The following is a 27570-nucleotide window of genomic DNA, read 5'->3' on the forward strand; positions in this document are numbered from 1 at the left end:
TTTAATTCTAGTTGCAAGATCTTTACCTGTCTGGCCTAAGTAAAACATATTACATTCCTTGCAAGGAACTTTATAAATGCAACCAATTGTGTTGTTGGGGGAGTTCTTGATTAACATTTGTTTAACAGTGCATGAGTTTTTAAATGCCACATTGACGTTCCAGGTTTTTAGCTGTGCAGGAATGTGTGAGAAATTTTTGTGAAATGGTAATATTAAGATATTCTTATGGTCATGGGTGGGCTTGGGGTCAGTTCTATAAAAAGTTTTCTTAGTAATGTTTAAGCATTTGTCTATGAAAGATCTAGGGTATTTAAGGTTTGAGCCAATATTATATATATATTTGTATTCCTCATCGATGAATTCCGGACTGCAAATTCTCAAGGCACGTAAAAACATTGTTGAAAATACTGACTGTTTGACTTTATTATGGTGGGCAGAATAATAATGAATGTATGAACACACATTAGTTGGTTTTCTATAAATACTGAACTTAAAAGTGTTACCTATTCTGTGTATCAGACAGTCTAGGAATGGCAATTTACAGTCTTGCTCTAATTCCACAGTGAATTTGATCGAGGGGGCTAAGTTGTTAAGTTGTGGCAGGAAAGCTTTTAGGTCCTCATTACATGGCCAGAGACATAATACATCATCAACATATCTAAACCAGACTGCTGAGGGTGGTAAAATATTACTTAATAGTTTCTTTTCAAAGAATTCCATATATAGGTTGCTTAATACAGGTGAGAGTGGATTACCCATTGCCATACCAAATTTTTGAGCATAATATTCCCCATTGAATTCGAATTTGCAATCCTTAATACATAGTTTGATGAGTTCGATGAAGTCGTCTTTCGAGACGGGCAGTGAAATGTTATCCAGGGAATCTATGAGGAACTCTAGTAAATCATCAACTGGGACCTTTGTAAAGCGCTTAGGAACCGTGTTTTCTTCTTTCAAGTTATATCAATATATATATATATATATATATATATATATATATATATATATATATATATATATATATATATATATATATATATATATACATATATATATAATATAATTTTTTTTTTTTTCTTCATGCCTCTGAAGATGTCTTGAATAAAGACGAAAGCTAAGGTGCCCGTTGTTTTCCTTTTCCGTGTGATTTTATCTATATATATATATATATATATATATATATATATATATATATATATATATATATATATATATATATATATAATTTTTTTTCTGGTTTTGGATTCTTAAACAGTATGTTATAGTACACCCTTCTTTCCTCACACAGCCAAACTGTGGCATTCCACAGTTTGGCTGCCTTCTGTGTTTCCATACTCATACAATGTCTCACTTTAAAAAGGTGGTTTTCCGGCATCATCGTGGTGTAGATTAGTATAACCCTTTTATTTTCTAATTTTAATTTCATTTTACGCTTTTATTTTTTCGCCCCCTAGGCCCCGTTGTTGTGAGTCGATGACCTGTGCCCGGGTGGGCTAATCCCTGTTAAAAAAAATGTAACCGACAAGATTAGAAAGTATTTTTGAATGCAATACTTGTCATATTCCTGTATGCACTTGAGAATCACTATCAGATCAGAAGGCTTGTGCTTAATTAAATACGTATATTTTCCAGAAAAGAGCATGTCCTTAGTGGTAGGCGGGAGAACTGTCATCTCAATCCTTGAGTTGTGGCGACTCAAGGATTTTTCGCCTTGTTTTATAACAATTACTTATTATAATGTTGTCATATTTTCTTAAAGTTTGAGTAAAAGATGGTTCTTAGCTGTATAAGTGATCATTGCTCTTGCGGTGGACAATTGTATTGAAGAGAAAACTTGTATCAAGGTAGAGTGCGATTGAAGGGAAGTCACTTTCTCAGCTTCCAAGCAGGAGGAAGCTCTTTACCATCGACAATAGATAGGCCTAACGTTTACCTCTGATGATTAGTTTGATTATTTGAGTTATCAGAGGTGTTCTTATTTGATGGTATATATATATATATATATATATATATATATATATATATATATATATATATATATATATATATATAGATAAAATCACACGGGAAAAAAACAACGGAGCACCTTAGCTTTCGTCTTTATTCAAGACATCTTCAGAGGCATGAAGAAAAAAAAAAAAAAAAATTATATTATATATATATATATCGGATTTAACCTTGAAGTATAATGCATGTTGGCTAATCATACTTATTTAGATATACCACTGTTTACAGTAGAAAAGGGAGTCTTTACTTCCAAGAATCCAGGGACGACTGGCAGCGGGGTAGGGACCGAGTCACGTTCGACCCACAAGTGGATTATTCTTGTTCCTACCAGTTTCACGGAGCCCCTCTTGCTATTTTTTGGGGGTAAACGAGTGTATGATCTGGAGGGTGATGGTTGTGGCTCTGATTCAGCTACGTACAGCTTTTTGGGTAGTTAGATTTGTTCATTATTTGTCATTAATATATTTATTATTACCCTTTGTTGTCATAGTGTATTTCTGTGTTTTCCAATTGAGATTTTAGAAAAGATAGTTCATATTAAAATTATATTCCTGGTGGTAAAACTTTAGTATCCGTGGCATTTATGAATTATATTTATACTTTTTTTTCGGATCGCCTGAAGAATCGTCACCCCAGAATGTCCACCTGAAGAATTGTCACCCCAGGATATCCCACCTGAAGAATTGCCACCCCAGCCTGCTCCACCTGAAGAATCGTCACCCCTGCCCACAGTGAATATAATTTGTATAATTAGGATAACATAAATATATTCCTTTGGAGGTTAGGAAGGTATTGCGTGCCATGGTCGACTGATGATTTTGTTAGGTTCGGTCCTGACCCCACCTGAAGATTCATCAACCCAGGATATCTCACCTGAAGAATTGTCACCCTGCCAAACTCTGGGGTGACAATTCTTCAGGTGATCCCGTTTTTCTAATGTATTTGTCTGAAATTACCGATGTGTTGTGTTCTTGGCAACTATACGGGATGCGGTGGTTTTCATTCATACAAGCAGATCTGATTTTTGGCTTTGTCTTCAATAAGAATAAATTTTGATCCCTCAGAATATCCATAATATCCAACTTCTTCTCACGCCTGATGTGTTTTATATTTCCCATAAGCATTATGCATTGTATTCATTGAATTTGCAGCTAAACTCGTGATGCATCGAATGACTAGTGTGACGGCAGGAAGTTAATTGGGTCATTTCCAGTATTCACAACTGCTTCATCTGCTGGACACATGAAACAAATTTCCTTTTATAGCATTTATAGCATTCAGGTAGATTGTTGACGCTGTTTTGATGCGTCACGATGACATTCCTCAGGGATACACGAAAAGATCCAAGCATGTGGTTGCTTTATTATTTAAGTGTTTTAGCTGTCTGAGTCATTAAGCTCCGTTTAGTAAGTCCAGATTTTACAGTAAACAACTTTTAAAACTAAGAAACATTCTTTGTTTTTGTTTCGACCGTCGTAATCTTGGAGGTATTATGTAAAAGGTCAACGCCTAAGTAAAAACAGGTGGCACCAATACAGTACTTATGTCCGTTGTTTGCAAGATATCAATTACAAATCAATCTGCTGTTGCTGTGCAAGACTCTATAGTGGTAGCTAACAGCAAAACGGATGGACAACCCAGAAAAACACTGCCCCCGCGGTACAGCTGTTAGTTTCGTAACGTAATATTCCAGTGTATTTCCTCAACGTTATGTCTCTTTAGTCACCTCAGAGCTCGCCAACGAAGGCGATATCCTTAATAACTCATTTCATTGCATCATGGCTGGATGATTGCATACTCGATTCCGAATAACAGCTAAGTAGTAGTATGCTTCAAATTTTCAAATAACCTAGTGATTCTATCTTCGCGAATCATCCAAGTTTTCAGACAAGAATAGTGACTGACGAAAACTCGTGTAATCGAAGAACATTGAAAAAATGCCGTAATTTGTTTTGTTTTTTGGTAAACACGTCGTAATAGAAACTTCGAGAATTTCTGTGTTCTTGATAGTGATTTCTTTTCGGCAGGCGTTTCAAGTATTTGGTGAAGTAGGTTGGCATTAAAGTGGCTCACAAGCTATAATTATACGTAACAAATACATTTCATGCCTTGACAGGACAAGGATAAGTCGTGCGCCAAGCCTACGAACGGGCGAAGTGGAACAAGGCCTGGCCTGATACGGTTTGGCAAGTTTTTTTTAATGCAAGGTTGGCTGGTGGCGATGGAGACTATGTGGCGGTGGTAGGGATCATTAGCCATGAAACCACCGGCCAGGAAGGCCAAGCATGGCTAAGAGAGTGTGCGTAAATTTACGGTACTTAACTGCGCTAACAGATTTTAACTGAATTTGTCGTTTCCCCATTCAAGCATTCACTGATAAGGAGAAAACTTGATAAATGTGATATAATTCTAGAATGTAACAAATCCATTTATGATATTCAAGTAATCGCAGCTAAATTCCACTAAACGTCACTGTTCAGCAGTTTATACGTTACTCAGTTACACTAAGAAAAAAAAAGTGCAATAAGCTGCTGTATATTTACCTAAGACTAGCACATTTGTTTACAAGTGAACCTTCGTTTCTCACCTGTTTAGATGCAACCGATTAACCGAAATCTCTTATATAGATTGAAATGGACATCGGTAGTATTTTTTTTATTTATTGGTGGCTAGTGAAGTTGATAGGATTACGTTGGTAGTTGTGGGTTGAGGGGAGGATAAACATTAAGGCATTAGTAGAAACGAGCATATAATCACTAGAGAATCAGACTTACCCCGCAAGGGGGCTAGTTTATCGGCCACTGCCTTGCATCCTGTGCAAGGTGAAGCGCAAAAGCTTTTTACAGTGCCCACCAGGGGAGCATGAGGAGTTCATACTTGCCTTCGTGACTCATGCACGTGCCACGGCCTGTCTCAAGGAGGAGGGGTTCAATGTGGTTGTTGCGGGCTTCGGAAAGTTCACGAGACGCCGTAATCAATAGTGTTGCTTGGCACCCTCACCTCCCTGACTTCGAGTGTCGCCTTGAATTTTTGTTTTCGTTCTTCCTCATATCTTAGGTATATCTTCATTATTAGTAAGTCCTCCTGTGGCCATTCTGGGTTAGTTTTCAGTATAATCTACAAATGCTGTTAATATTAAAGATCTGTGGACGACTGTGGCCTACCGTTCACCTTGTAAATACAAATGGTGCCCACCTTGTTATGCGAGTGTTCTCTGTGAACGGCAGCTAGTTACCCAGCCCAGGATCTAATCATATACAACCAGTAATTAGAATGTAGTGTGGGAAAGATGCTGCGCAATTCCTATTTACTGAAAAAATGCTAATGTGTCCTGGGGAGTCTTGGCAGGCGGTGAACAGCCGCCCACGAATATTTTCTACCATTGCCAAGTTGTCAGATCATATTCAGATGTTTCTCTCGCACTTATATTTATAAATTGTTGTGTAATTAATGGTTTTAATACGTAATTTGATGGTAATATACTTTTTATGTTCCCACTGTAATTAAACATGTGCAACTTTTAGCATAATTAGAGGGAACGTATCTTAGACGCTGCTATCGTAGTTATTAATTTATTAGGACGTGCTGAAGAACTACTGAACGTAGGGGGGAATTTGTATTGATATTTAGGTTCAGACGCTAGATGGAGTGTCAAACTCGGAAGCTTTATTCCAAAATATAACATTTAAAAAGCCGCGTATGTTGATCATGTTGGCATAAACCACAGGTAATCTTGTAATGAAAAAAAATTATATCGTTAGCGTCATTAGCTAGGTATGAAGAGGAATATGTCTGATAACTACTTAGTTTTGTGATACTTATATTGATAATGATTCTGTAACCTTGATTAAGATGAGAATATATAAAAAAGTAACTTAACCTGCCCATATGCACTTAGTAATGCTGGTGCCTATACCTGGATATGAAGATAAATGTTCTAAAAAAACTAATGAATCCTGTTTATGCAGTGCACACGGTAAAGATGTTGCTAAAAACATATGAATATAGAATAAAATACGTAGAGCAGTCGTAAACCATTATCTAAACCTAGAGATGACTTATATAAAAACCCACTGCATTGCCTTGTCACAATTAATAACGGTATCAATTTAGTACATTTACGTATACTAATGGGAATGGCAGTGCCTTAACCTCAATATGAAAATAAATGCATCTAAATTTGTGATTGCTATTTAGTTTCATCTATAACCTAGTAACTTAACTCAGCCAGTAGGTTATTGGAAATTATGGGGTGAAGATAACGTGCATCAAGGACACTTACAATAAGGCAAAAGATATTGTTTACAAGTCTCAGCAACACATACACACGCATGCACTCCACTACCCCCCACCGTGCACCCCACTTAGGGATTTCTTAACCATGCCTGATGCCTGTGGGAGAATGTGTCTTGTATGTTTGTGAAGGGATGCATATGTTGGTGTATATATTGATTGAGTAAGCATTGTGACATTGCCTTCGATATAACTGTTAGTTGATAGTAACTGTTGGATGAAGTATGTTGGGAAGAGTAGGTGGTGGTAATGAACTACTGAAACGTGTGTGAGCGCGTAGAGTACTGTATGTTATTTCTTTTATATTTCCTCAAGCATGGTATAACCCCCCCCCCCAGCCTGTTAAGTACATTATCGCGCCAACGTTTGATAATCCGAGCCCCCTGTTATCTCCACGTTAAGATTAAACTACATCACCATTATCATAGTCAAATTAGTCTTTAACCATTATCACATACCTGTATTGTCCAGAGGTTCAGCGTACCGGGCTGGGTGGCTTCATGGCTGTAGTAATTCCTATTTATTGTTTGGATATATCAAATATTTGCCAAATACAATACAATACATTGGGTGGTTAAGATCATGGCTCTTTTTGTTTGTTTGTTTGGATGATAGCGTTCACAATAATATTTGTCCTATTTTTATGAAAATAGAACGATGAGAAGCAGTAAATGTGCTTCATATATACTTACATTTTTGTAAGCACCGAAGGGAATATTATATTCGAGTCCTTTTCCCTAAAATTTTATCTTGTAAAATATTACTAAACCGTTTTTTTTTCTAATTTGTAAACCTTACACCAAGGAAATTATGGCATACTGCGTTCCCATTAGAATTGGGCTGTACTTTGTAAACGTTCCACACGGGCTATTATAATTATGACCTTGACGTGGTGGTGTGGTTAACAAGCTGCGTTCACCAATGTCCGTCCCACTAAAGGTCACAGCTTAAGGTTGAAGACGCCACAAGTTAAAACAATTGTCAGGGCAAACATTTTCGGAGTGAAGGTTGTGAACGCTGAGAACAATCTGCCAGTGTTGTGACGACACCGGGTACCAGGAGTGAGCTCACTCAAGACTTGACCAACATTGGCGCAGGTACAGTTACATCCTGGTACCAGTACTTGTCAACAGTGCGTAACAAAGACAGAACCGACTGCCCAAGCGACTAACGAGCCGATCATTGGCGACGGAGATAAAGTTAAATAGTAAAGTACATAGTTGTAGCCGGTGTACCTCGCAGCTCTAGGGGAGGCCACAAAGTATATCTTCTTGGCTTTGTCTCAAAAACTTGCACAGATTCCCTCAACACCTCGTACTAATTTTAAGGTTGTTAAAGGAGAGGACGAGCAGATCACTGACCCGGCATAGGGCGGAAAGCTTACCCGGAGAATAGAGCAGAATTTAGATAAATGTTCAGTTGAAGTCAAAGAGCACTTGAAAAGGTTAAGGATCAAGGAGGACCTTCTTACTGGATATCATTAAATAAACGGGACGTAGTCAATGGAGTCTGTGATGAAGACATATCTCTGGAACTTTGAATGAGCTTGTGTAATTTACAGCTCGGCCATCTACACTACCTGTGACCTATACTGACCTTGGAGATAATATAGGCAACCTTTCCTTTTTAATGTGTACTTTTTATCTTTTTAATTTATCAAAGTAACCTTGCCTAACTTAATTTATATCATCGTTAGGTAATGTTAGGTAGGCTAGGTTGGTTAATTTTGTGTCGTATAAATCGTATGATGTCATCTGTCAACCTTTTCCCTTTTGATCAGCATAGGTAGTATAGATCGCTGAACACCGCCCAGACTTCTATTGAAACTTATACGCAAACTGTCAGTCAGTCTGTCCGGTCAGTTCAAAATTAAATTCCCGAAATATAATAAAGTTGTCCTTATTTGCTACACTAATGGTTTTATAACTTTTCTTATTTATGATAGTTTGTTTTGTATGTTCAAGGATTTTACTCTTATTTTATCAGGACGATTTCGCATTCGGTCAGCAGTGGCAACAACTACTTTGCAATCATATGACTTGTATGCTTGGACTCATATCTTAGTCGTCTGTTGAAACTAACTACGAATAAGGTTTCAGATCCCTGGCAATTGAAGCCGCTATATAAGTTTATTAACTAAGCCTGGAAGAGTCGTCAGTATTGTAGTTTTTTTTTTTTACTTACATTTTATTGCATCTACAGTACATGTATTATGACTTATAGTCCAAGGTAGACTTGGTTTTCTTCGTTAGCTCGACACCTACCCATGTCGTGGAGTTTGTTCACTGGTCTCTCCTCTGCACGTGACCTTCGTCTCGTGCTGACGGTGTTTGGCATGTTCTGCGAGAATTTGGTACCAAGACTATTACTTTCTAATTATTTATGCAATGTGATAGGTACACCTTGACTTTATCACCTGATTTGGATGACTCGTCTTATAAACAAACCTCTTATTTTTGGACGCATATTCACGCAAACACCGCCGAGCACTGTAAGTAATGACAAAGTTGTTTCCAGGCGGAGACAGTGTGATGTAAGTAGTCCCCGCACTCACCGGACACCAATCCCTTCCTAGCAACCAGTTTTATCTGTTGACGTAACTTCATTGACGTCATGGCTGCAGGCAGTGAGGTCCAGTATCTTTCTCATTTATTCTTTTTCATCAAACTATATAATTGTTGCCCCACCATATTCGAGGATGGCCGGCCTTAGGGCCATCTATCAGCGTAAATTGGTTAAAGGTGTAGAAAGTGTCGCAAACACAACAACTTGGGGTGTCCCAAGTTAACGAGTTGCATGGTCCAGTGTCAAGGGATCCAAAGAGGAAATAGAGATGCTCAACATAGCTTTCTAGTTTGTGAAGGAGGGACATGAGCTGTGTCACCTCGCCGGAGAGTGGGGGGCACAGGTGGTAGCGTCAGAGAAGAGACGGGTAAGAGGCCTAGGAGCGTCAGCATGGCGTTGAGGTGGCGCCGGAGATGACGGTGGGGGGTGGTGTCTTACAGCAAGATGAGGCGCTTACTGCCTTGTGGTATTTTGGGAAAGGTCAACATTACCCGACCTTCGACTGTTACCGTGTGGACTGGATTAGTTTTTGTAGCGTGGTCGATAGGAGTTGTTGGTTCTAATGGGTGCTTCTGGTAGATGGGTATGAAGGTAAGCACTGCCACGACCCTCAGCTGTTACTGTTTAACACTGATTTCTATGGCGTTAAGCACTGTCCATCACAGTTCAACAGTAGCCAGACCCACACGGACATCCTGCAAAGAAGTGTCGGGCTCGGGAGGTCTGCGCCAAATGGGGGAACCACCGGGAGCACACCACGTAAATGAAACAAGAAACGTGCGGCTTGTGGCGGCCCTCATTCCTCCTCTGACCGGGAGTGTCCCAAGTGGAGGGAAGAGTGTATGGTAGCTAAGCTGCGAACCCAGAAACAACTTAGCTAGAAGGAGTCTCCCCTTGCAGTTATGAAACAAGAAAAGAAGAAAGAAAAAAACAAAAATAACAAGAACCAGAACAACAGGCTCAAGAAAAACAAGGTCAAGAAATGTGGAAAGTACCAAAAACGAGAGAAAGCAGTCTAATTTACTTCTCCGGCCATAATAACCACAGCAGTTGACGGCCAGGAAATCCAATCAATCAATCAGTTCAACAATGTTCGTCCTTTCCAAAACGAAATTGTCACTTTTGGCCGGGGTTTCCTGATATTGGTGGAGACGAGGGGTTGAGGGGAGGGAGATGGGTTAGGGCCAGGGCTGTCGGATTTTCCGACTCTTGTTTATCGAACACGCTGATTGGTTCAAATCCGGTACTTCGTCGTCTGATAATTATCGGTAAATTGATGACGTAGTCGGTAATCCGTGACGTCACTGCTCCGCCAGTCGGTAAATTACCAACTTTAGGAAATATGCTTTTTCATGGCTAAAATACCATATAGAATACACATAAATAAATTTTAGATGGATTTAATTACCTTACCTGCATTTTACTAGCGATATTTTATCAGAATTATATTCTGCTGAGTCACACACGAAGCGATATCGAGAGTCGAGACAAGGAAGCCAACGGTCTGTTCCAATGTGATCTCATATAACACTGAATGGTGTATAATGCAGTGTTTATTATTCAGAAATTTATAAAACTAATGACAGGAACAATGAAATTCACTGAGTATGAGGACTACTCTCATATAATCACTGTATCTGGGATCTTCGTTACCCCTCACCAGACATTATATTATAGAAAATAGTAATATTACGTCATGGACTCGCAACCAATCACAACGCGAGCAGTTGATCCAATCAGCGTGTTCGGTAAACAAGATTCGGAAATTGCTGTCGGCCCTGCCGCCCTAACTTAGGGCCGACAGTTTGGTCTCTGCAGCCGCCGAAGCAGCACCAGATACATCCTGGTCCTCCGATGGTACTTTCTACTTACTTGTATATTTGATATGTGTGTATGCAAGACAGTTAAAGATTTCTGTTAATTTTGTGCTTGTAGGTGTTTAGTATGTTGTCTCTTGGGCAGAGCATTCATATCCAGTGATTACATTTCCAGTCACATTTGTTGGTATGAAATTAATTTTACGTTTTATTTATTTTATAAACATAGTTTCCAATTGGTCATAGTAACTGGTGAAAGCATGAGCTGGTGGATCCTGTGTATCTCACCAGGGTCCTCACAGGTCCAGTTGGCTCGTGGTGTGTGACAAGGAAAAAAAGTTACTGTCATTTACAAAATTCGTCTTATACTTTTTCATTTGTGAACTACATAAAATTTTCATAACAAAATTATTTTATATTCTCCGATGTTTATAATGGTTGCTACTGGTGTTTATTATGTGTTCCCATATCTTGGTTTGAATTTCCCACGTATTTAACCTATCACGGTAAGAGGTGAAACCAAGTTGCCTTGTGACAGTCCGAGGTTTCTAATACTGTATTAGAATCCTTTGGACAGTCTCAATGCAGGATTTTGTAGGGCGACAAAGAATACAATTAAGCCACATGGAACGACATCCAAACTAAAATTATTACTGTAGGTTAGGTGAGATTTGGTTGTCAGGTCTAATGTTTTTGTTTAATGTCATATATGATTATTTTGAGTAGTACATAGGCTATGTACAGGTACAGGCATACTCCGCTCTGGTAACAATGAATTAAACACCGGACCCAGATCGGTAGCAACAACAATGTAGGTCGATGTAGGTTGTGATCAGTGTATACAGGGAAAGCAAACTGGTGTGTGGGACAGGAAAGAGGAGGGCTCGTTTGAATCGGGAATAAATGTTTATCCATGTGGACAAGTGCGAGGTTTGAAGATATACGGTATTCATTGACATCCTAACCTTTTTTTAAATTTATGGTACTGTACTGGAACTGACACTGAACTTGGGTTTCATCCCCCCAACTTCAAGGCGCATACTGTTTCATCCATTCAGTGTGCTTTTCGTTTTATCGACCTCAAGGTTAGTGATGTACTGTAAAGACAGGCGTATTATTGTTAAGTGAATCCACGTTTCTTTACCTCAGAGTGACTTTGCAACTTGGACGACATGGTACAGGTGATAATTTTTAATCTCTACTTGTGTTAGTGTGACAGCGAGGTAAGACAGTACACGTAGCTGCTCAGTTTATACTAAAGCGTCTACAGTATACTGTAGACGGGCAAGGGAGATTTAATATTAGCTTATAAGCAACTCAAAGGACATCCAGTCAAGTGCTCTTAACTGAATATAGCGATTGCCCATCCCATTAAAGGTCACGGCCTCAAATTAGAGAAGTGTCGACTCAATTAACCCTTTTTTAAGTGAGAGTTGTGAATTTGACCAACAGTGGTGCAGGTTCAGGTGCATTCTTGACCCAGTACTTGCCAGCAGTGCATAACAGATGACCGACACCCCGACCTGCAAGAGTGGCATCAGTAGCGAAGAGGATCCCATAAACTTCCTATGTTTAACAGTATAAGTGTGCAGCTGGCAGCCACACGGGGGCCATCTGTCACCCTCTCCATTTTTTCCGTCATCGGTAATCTTGGTGTTGTGGCCTTTGATTTAAGTGTTTCAACTGCAAGATGAGTAAACATCGTTCAGTTCATTTGTTTACATCACACTACCAAAGAGTATCTCTATGTAAAAAATGATTAAATAGGTAAGGGTGTCAGCAGCATTGACCAACGTTTGAGATGCTGAACACCTGTTTGTTTAGTGTTTTCTAAAGAAATATGTTGCTCACCAGAAAAATGTCACATTAATGAAGCCACCACAAATTATGTGCAGGTTTGATGACCCATTAGGGACAATGTTAATATACGACATATAACCTGAGCATTGCTGTGTATATTATTGAAACATGTTTGTGATTATAACATGGGGGTCATTTATGTTTGTGTTTATAATATGGGGTCATTGATAGGCTTATTTGTGTTTTTAACATGGAACATTGATATTTATAATATGACGGAGATGGTATGACAGTCCCTTGTCTAGCGTGGCATTGACCTTATAAATGTCTGAAGCTGCAGGTCTGGGCATTGCTCCAAAGCCTGCAATGTTTGTAGAGTCAGCTGAAGGTCAGTCGTATTTTTAGACCACCACAGGGTGGGAGGGGGTGAGCAATAAACTAGCCCCTGTGTTGCATGGGGGCAAATCTGAAATCTGCCGCCAACGATAATATCTCGGGGAAACGTGTCAAATTGAAGCTGTTGTTGAATGTAGAGACTACTTTGTTGCTAAATGTAGCGATCTTATAAAACGTAACTATCATATGTTGGGAATCATTGATCAACTTGTGCTTCTCCAGGTGATTTCGAATAGTTTGAAATTATTGCGTCCAGTAATTTGTTTGCAATTGATGCTAAGCTGATTGGACAGAAGTTTGAGGCTAGTGATCTTTCTCGCTTCTTGAAAATCGGTATTACATTCTCTATCCTGCAGGATTTTCGTGCTACACCCGTTTTTAAGGACATGTTAAACAGCTTTGATTAGGGCATACTAAGCTCTTCCTTACATTCCTTTAATACTCTGGCAAATATCTCATCGGGAGCTGGCAACTTATTAGGCCTTGACTGTATTCAGTTCAGATTTCATTTCCTTATTTATTTTACACATCAGATTATCCCTGACATAGATTGCTACTCCGCCTCCTTTCCTAATCTGCCTATCGGTATGGAATAATTTGTAACCTGCAATTTGGTATTCGGCAGGTAACTCGTGAGTAAGTTCAATCTATGTTAGGGTGAATGCTATTATATTGATTTTTCGGTACATAACAACCCCCTGATTTCATCCATTTTGTTTCTCATACTCCTACTGTTTGCGTAGTAGACATTTAAGTTAGTCGTGCACCAAGTCCTCTCTTTGACGTGTTTAGGTTTTAACTCCCTGGCCAATTTAGTTTTGTAATTATTCCTGGCACTATTTCCCTGTAACCTTTCACTCTGTTTACCCGCTCCCACTGCAGTCTCCTCCACCTCCGTGTCCATTTGAACACATTGTGATGTACCACAAATAACGAGAAAATAAAACATGTACAGTACAGTCATACACCGTGAATTTGGTACTTCTTGCAACCAGTGCCGTTCTGGGAGGAGAGTTGTTGGATTATATTCTTATTCTCCATACGTCTACTCATTTGTGTGGGTGGTGTTAACAAGCTAACTGAGAAAACAAGTTAGTAGTTATAAAAATTTGTTAAGTTGGTACTTTATATCACAAGGTCTCAGACGATTTCAGTAATCATTAATTTGTCATGGCAGGGAGGAGGGTGTTGGAACAACTTTAGTTATACTGTAGTAACCTTATTCAAGACGTTTATTGTTGCCGTCCCGCTGGATGAGATGTAATAAGGGAAAGTTAAATCTCCTATTTGTTAATTATTGGAGGAATAGCGTATTTACCAAGAAGTTGAAGACAAAAAACAAAACATTTCAAGTTCAGCGTTAACGCGATGTCATGTGACGAATTTTCTAACGTAATGCATGGGTTGTTTAATATAATGTAATGTATTGTAAACTGTTGTCAGAAATGATCTGAGGAGACAGGCTGCATAAAATATCAGATTGCGAGAAGGAATTGTCGGTAAGTATCATAACTAGGAATCGTCTATGTATGAGAGAGGCTAACAAGTATACAAGTACAGTATACCAGGGTTCATGTTTATATATCTCGCGTGTGAACACAATTGGATTATGCCGTTCATTTATGGTCAATATACTAAAGAATGAATATAGATACTTTTGAAAGCACTATGGGGGGAATGATAACGTTAATCGCGGGCATTGGTAACTTGAGTGTGGAGACAAATTATGGAAAATGAATTAGCATTCCCTTGAAAGACGTAGCGGGTGGGTGGGGCGATAGGATTAAAGTGTATAAGGGAAGATTCAAGATGGGGTTAAATAATGGTGATATAACTATGGTACAGTACTTAAACTATCAAATCAGGAGCGAATTCGTAGCAATGGTTTTAAATTAAAATTAGATATAGGCGGGAGTTGGATAAACATTGGATGGGAATAGATTTGTAGATGGGTGGAGCAAGCCACTGAACTCCAACATTAACTCGAAATCGCTGAAAAGTTTCAAATATAGATTGGCCAGATATATGACTGATATGGGCGGAGTGTAAACAGGGCTGCTTAGTTTGTGCCAATAGGCCCGCTGCAGTTTCCTTCATTCCTATGTTCTTACGAATGGTGACTTAAATTTTATTGAATAAGAAATGGCTCCATCGCATCTACTAAAACCAAAATTACCTCACCAGGAGAAGGTAGACTTGGCAAATTAAGTAGCGTTAAAACGGGACGTAAAATTTCACTTATTGCCACCCAAAGAATTTTGATAATTTTATGGGTGCAATTAATAGTTTAGACAGTTCTAAAATTTTTCTAATATGAAGTTTCTCTCTTAAATGGCCAAACCTAACCTAAACCGGGGAGCTTCGTCCCCTGAACCCCCGGCATGTATAAGTCGTTTGCAAAGGAAACGTCATAGAAGAAAGAGGTCTTAGAATTATCTTAATTATTGATTGTAACCATAAAATTCTCAAAATTCTCTGGGTGGCAACAAGTGAAATAAATAACAAATGGGAGAGGTTATTTAAGAGATAAGCAGGTACGTACATTCACCTTGAGAGAGACAATGGCGTGCTGCTATAAGGGTCACAGGTGCTAAGCTCAAGGATATGTTTATATATACACGCTGGCACCCGCGGTGCTACTGCTACCTCTCCACCTGCTGTCACAACTTGTTTACTCACACACCCTCTACTCCTTCTCTGTATGTTTACTTGTATATTATTCTAGTCACTCAGTTACTTTTGAAAATTAGAATGACATATTTGCAGTATACTGTACCTGTCTTTTTACATCCATCACATGAATTCTACATCGATGCCATACAGTACAATACAATACAGTACCTTCATTTATGTTGTTTCTTTAAATGCTGCATATGGGCGCTTGACCAAACTGTTATTTTAAACTAGACACTGTGTACCACTTGAAACTCAAATATCATACACTGTTACACTGTGTAACAGCTTGAAACTCAAAAGATCAGACTCAATGTAACACTTTTAACCCAAAAGATTACACACACTGTAACACTTAACCAAAAGCTTAAACACTGTCTAACACTTAACCAAAAATTTCACACTGTAATACTCTTAACCAGAAAGATTACACACTTTGTAACACTTAACCAAAAGATTGCACTCTGTCTAACACTTAACCAAAAGATTACACTGTGAAACACTTTACTCAAAAAATTACATACTGTAAACATTTGTAACTCAGACTACAGTTTCATTAGCTGCCTTCAATTTACAAAAATAGTTATATCCAAGCTCGTCTTCATAATTGATTGTGTAACTGTATGATAAGAAATATGTATTTTTCAGGTCTAGTCAGTGTGCAGGGAGAATGTCGTCCACTTTTAGCTTGTGGGCGTCAAATTGGTGCCATACGCCCAGACGTTGCGAAGTGTCTTCTCAATTATCCCCAGGTGTTCATCCCATCACCAGACGCCTTCACACTGAACCCACAGGTAAACTCAGTCTATGATGGAGTTTGAACTTATTGTATTACAATGGATTTTTTAAATTTAGACAGTGATGTGTATATATATATATATATATATATATATATATATATATATATATATATATATATATATATATATATATATATATATATATGTATGTATATGTATGTATGTATGTATGTATATATATATATACATATATATATATATATATATATATATATATATATATATATATATATATATATATATATATATATATATATATATATATATATATATATATATATATATATATATATATATATATATATATATATATATATATATATATATATATATATATATATATATATATATATATATATATACTACAGAACTGTACTTGAAATACTACCAGGTCTGGTGTGGTGTTGTAATTAAGTACTGTATAGTGTAGATAACCATGAGACAATGGAGGTAATGTATATTTATTAATGCAATATATTTATTTCTCAGCTGGACTCCTACAATAAAAGATCAAATGCTATTGACCTTGTGCTACAAGACCTAAGAACAAAAAATGTGCTGGTGGCACTACGAGGCTGGCGGGATGAGTGCTTCAATGTGTGGGCAGATTTTGGGGTTGAGCCTCTCTTTAAGATGGAAAGGTCCGGTGTTAGTAAGTATATATAAATATTTTCTTTATTTTTTAATATGGATACTGTAGTATTTTTTGAAGCAATATTTTCAAACTATTCAAAATCACCTGGAGAAGCACAAGTTGATCAGTGACTCCCAACATGGCTTCGCAAGTGGGTGTTCGTGTCTAACTAATCTATTAACATTCTTTTCAGCTGTTTTTGAATCAGTGGACGACGGGCATGACTATGATGTGGTATATCTTGACATTAGCAAAGCCTTCGACAGAGTCCCCCACGAAAGACTAATAAGAAAAGTGCAGGCTCATGGCACTGGAGGAGATATTCTAAAATGGATTAGGGCGTGGTAACAGGACAGGAAACAGCGTGTGAGCATTAATGGCAATAAATCCGATTGGAGTAAAGTCACTAGTGGAGTACCCCAAGGTTCAGTACTTGGATTCTTATTAATTATTATATATATAAACGACATAGATATCGGCGTAGACAGCAACATAAGTAAATTTGCTGATGACACTAAAATAGGGCGTGTAATTAAATCTGACGAGAACTCCGCAAAACTACAGGAAGACCTAAACAAATTTTTTTAATTTTCTGGAAAATGGCAGATGAAATTCAACATGGACAAATGTAAAGTACTCAGTATAGGAGATGTAAACAGAGAAACCAAATACCAGATGAACAACGTTGTTAGAGAGAAATCTGACTGAGAAAGATTTAGGAGTAATGATAAGTAAAAATTTCAAACCAAGTAAACAATGTGTATTTACTTGAAACAAGGCTAACAAAGTACTTGGGTTCATACAAAGGAGTGTTAGTTACAAGACTAGCAAGGTCATCCTAAAACTATATCTTGCTCTTGTGAGACCTCACTTGGATTACGCGGTTCAATTCTGGTCACCGTACTACAGAATGGATTTAGAATCCCGAGAAAGAATTCAGAGGAGAAAGACAAGACTAATCCCGGGCATTAGGAACTTTGAGTACAGAGACAGGATAAAGCATCTTAATTTGCACTCCCTTGAGAGACGTAGAGTGAGGGACGATATGATCGAGGTTTATAAATGGAAGTCGGGGCTAAACAAAGGTGACATTACAAAGGTACTCAAACTATCCAACCAGGAGTGAACTCGTAACAATGGTTTTAAATTAGACAAATTTAAATTTAGGTGAGGAATAGGTAAACACTGGTTTGGAAATAGAGTAGTGGATGAGTGGAACAAGTTACCAAACGTCATCATTAACTCGAATACGCTGGATAGCTTCAAACATAGGTTGGATGGATATATGAGCGACAGGGGTTGGGTGTAAATGGGACCGCCCAGTATGGTCCAATAGGCCTGCTGCAGTTTCCTCCATTCTTTTGTTCGTTTGTAATTCCATAAATTGTATTGTTGGCAAATTTTAATGAGAATTTTCCAAAATGATTGAGCTCAGAATGAATTGGCTGATAGTGTGTGGTGGCACTGGTAAAAGGTACGGCACTGTATGTGTAGTCACACAATTTAATGATATAATGATGGAGACAGTGCTTTAAACCACCCACGGTGTTTGAGAGTATGGATAGAGCATACCAAAGTTTGCTAGAAAGGGTTTGATTCTTGCTTCAGTTTAAATAATTAAGTTGAATATTTTAACTGTGGTTGAGACGCATTGTACAACTCCCCCTTTTCCTCTGGAATTTTGCCTATTATCACAAGAAGCTCTGCAACTCCTGGAATGACCACTGTACAACAAATATATATTCTCTCCCACCGATGGGACGCTGGACAACACTGTTATGGGCATGAGAGCTTGGTTGCTTATATCACTGTGACCTGAACCTCTTAGTCTTTTTTTTTTATTATTATTATTATTATTTTTATTATTAATATTATTGCTGATAAGTGATAAGTCTTATGAAAATTACTGGGTGACAATGCAGTATGAAAGGAATGCCCAAGTATTGTTTACAAACACTGTACTATACAGTATTATATTATGTTCAAAATTATAAGTACAGTAGGTACTGTATGTTTAAGATCTACGTATACAATACAGGTACAGTAAAGTAACTCCCATGTGGTGTAACTGTAGAGAACATTTGGTACTTCGACCTACCTATAATTAAGGATCCATGATGCAGGCCCTCATTACATTATTAATTTACTCCATCTGTCTCATGAACCCTTGTAGTCAAAATATTAATTTCACTATTGGATGGAATCTTAGCAATGAAAAACCCTGTCTTGAGTTTGTTACCTAGCTTGGGGCAGATGTGGGAAGGATGGCATTCAGTGTGATCCTCCCAAGCTTTGCAGGTTTCCACTTGTACTAACTCTGTATAATAAAGCTCATAACAAAGTACTGTAATAAAGAACAGACCAACTGCCTGAATAGCAAGAAAGCTGATAAGTTGTGAAATAATAAATTCAAATTAATTAGTTGATCGACTGCCCAAGCAGCTAACGGGCAAATCAGTGGCAAAGAGGATAAAATTTATTATAGATCAGGAACAATTTACAGGTATCAGATAGATATTTTGCTCTTTCTTTATTGAAAATATCTGCGTTTACCCAAATGTAATTACATCCTGTATCATAGTTGTGAAGCAGAACTATAACACTGAACACTTTCAAAGAATTGTACCAGAGATTGAGTATATTTTCATAATTCTTTCATGGTGCTAAAATAATTTATTTTTCAGCTCTTCTCGGTGTGCGAGTGTTTGGCGTACACATCATGGGTTACACAAGGTCATCTGAAGATGGCAGAGTGAAGACTATTTGGGTTCAAAAACGATCAATTGACAAACCAACATATCCTGGTATGATGGACACAATGGTTGGTGGGGGCATCACAGCAGGACTACCACCCTTTCAAGTCATGTTGAAGGAAGCGCACGAAGAAGCTGCCATTTCTGAGAGTCTTGCTAAAACGGCATGTCCTGCTGGAACAGTCTCGTAAGTGTCATACAATTCACATCCAGTAAAACATTGTCTATAGTCAAACTGCTAATATTTTCTTATAAGTTATCTTTCTTTTATTTATTCCAAAGGGTCCTCAAATTTCAAGGATTATTTCATATACGTACCCTGTATTAATACAGTACTGTATGTGTACTGGGCCCATTGTTGCTTGTTTGTTTTATAAATGATAAGCCAGAAGCTATATATTCCTCCATAAAAATATTTGTGGATGACGCCAATTTATTTAGGAAAATAAAGAACCAAACAGACTGTAAAGAGCTTGTATCGTTTTTGGTACAGTACTTAATATGTTGACCACCCGTGGTTAGGAAAATTCTCTGGTCTGGTCCCGGGGTGCCAGATTGGAGGAGTTCAACATGTAGCATTTCCAACTATTAACCCAATACAGTACTGTAGGTACAAAATATTTAATTTTAATTTTTTTTTACTGATCATTCTTTAACACCAAACCCTTTTCACTTACATAAATGTATATTTTTATTAAGAATACTCTACAGATAAACAGCATAAACATTATAAAAACTGTATGTAGAAATTAAAAATAAATAAAAATCATTCACCTATGAACTAATCATTCTTTGCTGTTCTTTAACATAATTGATGTTCTCTATTAATATTCCTCACAAAGGAAGCAACTTATTGGTCGTTTTTTTACTCTGCAGGTACAGTACACGCAATGATATTATAGAATGTATTTATCTTCTGATCATATGCCTGCTGTAACATCAGAGTGCTCTCATTTTACTCAGATTGTTCAGTGATTCCTAGTTTCCATACAGTATTTGCAATACAATACTGTAACTGTATGTTTACATCCTTGGTGGGACCTGGAATTATTGCTACCTCTGGTACTTGCCATTATAGCATGGTATAGGTTACCAGTAGGTGTACAATATGTCACCGATAAATTGCCAAGAATAATGCAAAACATGCAAACAAATGTGCACAGCCTGGCAAGAGAGAGTAAAATGATACACCCTCACGACCACAGAACACATGGTACAGAACATTTATTTATGGTAAGATCGGTGAACAGGTTAAACAAGAAGAGTAGTTTCACTCGCAAACACTTTGAGATAATGTATTATTAAATTTTTTTTACCCTAATATCAACCTTTTTTCCAGGTTCTTTACAGAGACTGAGCGTGGCTTGCATGCCAATACCGAGTTTGTGTATGACTTGGAACTACCATCAGACTTTGTGCCATGCAACAATGATGGTGAGGTAGAAGGTTTTGAAGCTGTACCTGTGGAGGTAAGAACGTGAAGCCTAGTAATTTTTATTTATTTTTATAAATCTTTGATTCTTATCTAGAATTATTCTTGTCGGTTTGGTAACAACAAAAGGACCCTTGAGTGCCTGTTCATTCAGTTTCCTTTATACACATTAAGACTTATTAACAGTGTTTTCTTTAAGAGTGGCCTTAGGTGCAGTGCTGTATGTAAGCAACTGCTCGTTCACTCCCACTGCTTTTCTTTCTGGTAATAATGGGAGCATGTATTTGCTCACCTAAGATTTAGATTGCATCTACAGTACAAGTAAAGCTTCATAGATGTAAATATAAAGTGAATAGTTCTGGCATCTTTTAGCAGAGATGTTGTACACATGAACGATTTTGCTTTTACAGTATTTATAATATTTTGTCATGTGTGATTGCATAATTCACCGCACTTCTAAATTTGTCTGTTACACATAGTTGATTGGGTGACGTCCAGAGAATTGCTACTTTTTCTTGCCAATTAAAATGGCACTTCTTGAAAATCCTGCATATACTGTAATGCCCATGTCCCAATTGCCATACCATAAGGTAATTGCAGCTAACCCACACAAGCGTGCATGATGGCCATAAAACGGTGATGTCTGCAACTAATCATAGCGAGAGGTAACAACACAAATTTCTTATAGTTTTTTTATCTTTCATGATACTGCCTTGTCATGTCACTGTCTGTACTGTACACTACCAATAATTGAGGCGACCTGTGGTGTAATGGTCAGCATGCTTGCCTCGCAAGCAAGCGGACACGGGTTCAATCCCTGGGCAGGGTGAAACTATGGGTAAGTTTTTTTTATGCCATATTCCTGTCTACCCAGCAGTAATTGGGAACCTTGATGTTAATCGATTTGCGGATCGTGTTCTGGGGTAATGGTTAGCCAGTGCAGTTGGCGAGTTGTGCGGTCTTCTCGGACTATTCCTTGACACTGGGTCAGGCCACTCATTAACTTTTGGGTGTGTTTGTTGTGTTGGCGACAGCTTCTACACCTTAAACAAATTGACGCTCAGGTGGCCCTTGGGCCGGCCATTCTCGTTACACGAGGGGCAACCGTTATTACTAAATGATGCATCTTAATCCAAGTCGCATGTTTTTTCATGCTATTATTCCATGCTTTTGTTAGTGTTACTGTAAATAAATACACTGTAGTGTAGTTTAAGATGATTCTCGTGTTATTTACTGGATATTTGTTTTATCCTCTTCGTTAGCCGCTTGGGCGGTCGGTCACATCTCTGTTACACACTGTTGGCAAATACTGGGCATGCACTGGCTCCTGAATATATCGGAACCTGCTCCAGTGTTGGTCAAGCTTGGCCTTGAATAAGCTCACATTCAGTGCTGTCACAATGCTCTCTGGCAGATGGTGACCTGTTGTGTAATGATCAGCATGCTCACCTCGCAAGTGAGTGGATCCAGGTTCAATTCTGGCCAGGGTGGAACTCTGGGCAAGTTTCTTCAGGCCATTTACCTCTTTCTGCTGAGCAGTAATAGGGAATCTAGATGTTAATAAATTTGCAGATCATGTTCCAGGGTACTGTTTAGCCAGTGCAATTAGCAAGTTGTCCGGTCTTCTCGGATTATTTCTTGACGCTGTGTCATACAGTTTGTAAATTTAAGGTGTATTTGTTGTGTTGGCAGCTTCTTTTACAACTTTAACAAATTCATGTTTAGGTGGCCCTAGGGCGAACCATCCTCAAACACGAGGGGCAACCATTCTATGTTCATTGATGGCTGTTTGTAAACATTATTTAACATTGCTCTTTTGGACAGGTTTGTTTGCTTGAAAGGTTTTTCAGGCTAGCAATTGGTTGCTGTGCTTAATTTTTCTCATACAGTACTGGACAAGGAATTGTCTATTCATTTCTCTAGTAAATGAGGATATATTAGAGTAATAATGTACTGCACTGTATCTGAAAAGGTGATTACCTGTACAGTGCTGTATCATACAATAAATTTTGGAGAGGTCTCATATCTTCATGATGTATCTCTGTAGGCTGAATATATATACAGGAGGTCCCCAACTTACGAATGCCCGCAGATACAAACAGGGTTAAATATGAAATTTACAGTATGTATTTTACTTACCTGATAACTTATTTCTTTACTTTCATTTATTGTGTTTTGTCATTCTATTTCTTCTTTTGTCTTAAATTAAGTGATTTTAGATTTATATAAGGACTTCGGTTATAATATAGTGGGATTTTAAACATTGTTTTGTAAGTACGGTATGCATATTGCATGTGTTCAATTGACCATAAATGAATTTTCAGAATGACAAAGTTGTACCCTGAGAAACTGATTCAAGCAATTTTTTTCTTACTTTCGATAGGACTACTTGGAATGTGTGACATCTTTAAAGTACAAACTGACTTCAGTCCCTGTTGCTGTTGACTTCCTTGTACGACATGGATTCATCACTCCAGAAAGTGAACCTCAATATGCAGCCCTCATTGAATTGTTGCATGTTCCTCTTGACCAGATGTACCACAGATGGCCACAGACTACTTCTTGATTCTCTCATCATTATCCCTAAAATGATTTTTAGTACTATTGCTGCTAGAGTCAGTATTATGCCATGGTTGACAAGTTTAATTTAGTGACCTGTTGTGGCTCTGCAAATTTGTTTTCATATGTAAAATAATTGTGCCCTACGTCTTCCTAGCCAATTATTGATAGTTTGTATAGTATTTGCCCTGTGTTTGTAAGTAAATTTATATTGAGATTACTGTACGTTGAATATACTTATACTGTAGCCTGGGTACTTCCTGTAAGAAAAATTTTTTGGGGTTTGAAGTAATCTTTCAGAGCCACCTTCCACACAAATGGGCTTGATAAAATGACATTCCAAGAATGGATAATTTTTGCTTTCCATTTGATATTTTATGATAGTTCTGTGACATGCATACCATAGACAGTTATTCCCCTACCTGGAAATCTGTGATATACATGCTATAGAGAAGCCATAAGGAGAATTTCCACTTCCAGGGTAATATTAGCTAGACCAATATAGATGTGGGGGAGAGAAAATAATCTTGTCTAATTAAGACATTGTGTAATACAGTACAGCACTACAGTACATGAGAATGGGGAATACTTTAGAAGAGTTTGAAATGTACTTAATTTGATTTTATCTAGTTAACATTTGTGTGATGAAGGGGAAATAATTAATTTAAAAAGGCTTCTTTGATTTTTTCCTTTTTTCACTTCTTCCATTTTATAACTAATAATTCCACTGTGCATTCTTTTCATTGTGATTTTAAGGAAGGAGTTTGAAAGAAAAATAAATGGTATGCAGGTCCTCTCCTAGAAGGGGTGCTTGGAACATCTGTGTAATGAATCAGATCATACAAGATCAGGAAATTTCAATTCAATATTAAAATTTTTATCATTATCTTATGACAAGGATGTATGTTGTAGTTTTGAGTTATTGTACTATATTGTATGATCATTATGAGTATGTGATTAAAAGATTCTTGGGGAAGTTTTATTTGTGTGGAATTTTAGTTTAATAATATAAATCTTAGGATTCTGCATTAGATATAAATTTAAGTGTATTTCTCTTCGCATGTGATTTTCTTTTAACAAGTAAAATCAGCTAATATTTAAGTACACAAAGATGAGTTTTAGTCATTATATTTTAAATATTGATGAGTTTTAGTCATTGTATTTTAAATATTGATGAGTTTTAGTCGTATTTTAATTATTGATGAGTTTTAGTCATTGTATTTTAATTATTTATATAAGAATATTTTTTTCTATGGGATCTCATGAATGTGTGAAGGTTTGTATTTGTGTAAGAAAAGTTTATTTATCTGCAAACTGTTTATTATTATTATTATGTAGTAATATAGAAGGGATGGTTTATTTAACTATTTGAAACCTTTCACCAAACCGTACACAACCATCGTCATTGTCATTCATTAGTTCTTTGGGATGGTCTTTCGGTTTTCTAGTGTTTCCTTCGCCCTATCTTTCCATCTCTTTCTTGGCCTTCCCATCTCCGTACACTGTCTTTCAATCTTTCACTTTCCATTCTTTCATATTTATTATTATTCTTCTTTATCAAGCCCTGATCAAATCTCTCCTCAACAACTTCTTTTACTTCCACATCTCTGTCTTTTACTTCCACATCTGTCTTTTTCTCATTGCTCTGAAGTGTCATTGCTGTTGCCATACATCCATTTAATAATTCCTCTGTCTTTGTTTCCTTTGACACTGTGTTTAACTCTTCATGCATTTCTCAATCCATCTATCATTCTCATTCCATCAGCTACACTGGTTCAATTCATCACTCATTATTCCATTTGCTAACTCATCCATGCGTTCATATCTGAAACACTCCACTTCCTCCATCTCCATTCAAGCTAATATTTAATTCTTCTTGTCTCCTGTCTGTACTTAATTTCATCCGTATAATCATGTTCCCATTCACTATCCGTTGACTGTCTTAAAAGTTATCACATTTAATAATGAGACCGAGACAGTTTTTTTCTGTACAGTACTGTAATAATGATTATTTGCAGTATGTCATTTCAGAAAGGTTTATAGAGAAGACCTATACTGGAGATTGTAACTCTTAAACTCATTTAGGTGTGAATTATGCAAGATAATCTTTATAAAATAATGAGTTGCCAATTGAATCTTGGTGTAGTTGGTAGACTTAAAAATTCACAGAAAATTTTTGCTGAATGTGACATTTCCTTTTCCTATAATTACCAATCTGATTGACACCTAAATATGATTACTGGTACTTTACCTACATTTAGACAAGTCATTGTGGATTATAATGGGTGTAGTGTGGATAATGTTGATAGCTAAAACTATCAATTCATTAAACTACAGAAGTTCTAAACTACCGTATATAAAGATTGAGGCATAATGCACAAATTATATTAAGTAGCAAAGACCCAGCTTTTCATGTAATTTGGGATCATTTAAATGAAAGGTTGCACCTATGCAGTTTGAAGGGAAAATATCTAGAATGTTCTCCATTAAATTTGGAAATCGACTTGACGCTGGCATGTTTATTTTTTAAGTAGAGTTTAGCATTATGTGCCAGTCTCCATAGGCCAGCCACATCATTTGCTTGTTTGTTACTGTTAGTTTAAATTTCTGTTTATTGTTGAACATAACAAATTTACAAAAGGCTAAGTAAGGTTAATTAAAAGAACAGGATACGTAAGTATAAGGAGAAGTTAATCACCTTTTCACCATAGAGCTAGCTTAGCTGAGATATTGCCTATCTGATGAGGCACAGTCTAATGTTACAACACTCCTCATGTGTCATGCTTCCAGACTTGTAGATGTTTAGGGCAGTGATTCACAACAGTTTAATATGTCTTATAAAAATCACTTAAATGTTAATAAAATTACAAAACACCGTCAAAAATAAGATAATTGAAGACTAAATACTTAATACAGCAATCTAAAGACTATTGAGACCCTAATTGTTTGAAATAATGTGAAACATCTGACAAAGACCAATGCATGAACACTTGAGGTTATCACTGTAGATTCATTCTGTGTCATTCAATCTAGGTTTCAAGGTAATTTGCTCTCTAAATTGGATCTACAGTATTATTATGTGTAATTTTTGTAAGGAAATTCTGCATGGTAGATAGGATCCACTAAACTTGTATAATGTCTACTCTTGTATACTTTCAGATGTTTATTTAATAAAATTCTAAATACGGTACCAGAGAATCCTTAGTCCAGTCTTAAAACTTTCTGGTTACTGTACTGTATGTATTTGTCCATTAGTTCAATTTACTATTGTATTTTGTAGACCTTGATAATGAATAACTTTAGGAAGTGTGGGAACTTGAATAGGCAAATTAAGTTGCATATGTGAAAATTTTATCAATATTAGTGAATCCTGTGTATACAATGTGTGTGTGATCATTAATAAATTAGGTAAAAGAAATTAATATGTATGTACAGTGTATATATTTAAGCTGCTGCAAATTGTGATGTCCATTATGAGAAAAAATATAATACCTTGGAACCTTGATGATCCGAAAACCAATTATTCAAGAATTCACCAAAACCTGGCACAGCTTCAAAATACTGTACAATATTTCCATAAATTCTATTACAGTATCTGGCTAAACACCATAAATCTGGAAGCTCCAATCATTATTTCTGGTGTCGCCGCTATTTTATATGGCATATGCTTATACAGGTACAATAATGACTCGTGTCCAGGTATTGTATAAAAAATAAATAAAAAAATCCTCGCTCTCCGCAGTGTCTTCTCATAAGACACCATTGCCCACTAATGGGTGTAGTGATACTAGTCTAGCCTTCTGAACCCATACTTTACTAATTACAGTGGTCCCTCGGTTAA

General features: G+C 37.1%; 1 protein-coding gene across 1 annotated transcript in view; it reads left to right on the forward strand.

Moving 5' to 3' along the window:
• LOC121878725 (nudix hydrolase 20, chloroplastic-like) overlaps nt 1-26917 on the forward strand; it is a 37168-nt gene extending 10251 nt beyond the window's left edge. The window contains exons 2-6 of the mRNA XM_042385072.1: nt 16200-16345; nt 16841-17003; nt 19670-19925; nt 21078-21207; nt 23554-26917. Of these exons, the coding sequence (XP_042241006.1) occupies nt 16200-16345; nt 16841-17003; nt 19670-19925; nt 21078-21207; nt 23554-23736 (878 nt within the window). The 3' untranslated portion in view covers nt 23737-26917. The remainder of the gene's footprint in view (nt 1-16199; nt 16346-16840; nt 17004-19669; nt 19926-21077; nt 21208-23553) is intronic.
• The last annotated feature ends 653 nt before the right edge of the window (nt 26918-27570 follow it).

This window comes from Homarus americanus, unplaced genomic scaffold, assembly GCF_018991925.1.
Source record: "Homarus americanus isolate GMGI-L3 unplaced genomic scaffold, GMGI_Hamer_2.0 scaffold2558, whole genome shotgun sequence".
NCBI lineage: Eukaryota > Metazoa > Arthropoda > Malacostraca > Decapoda > Nephropidae > Homarus > Homarus americanus.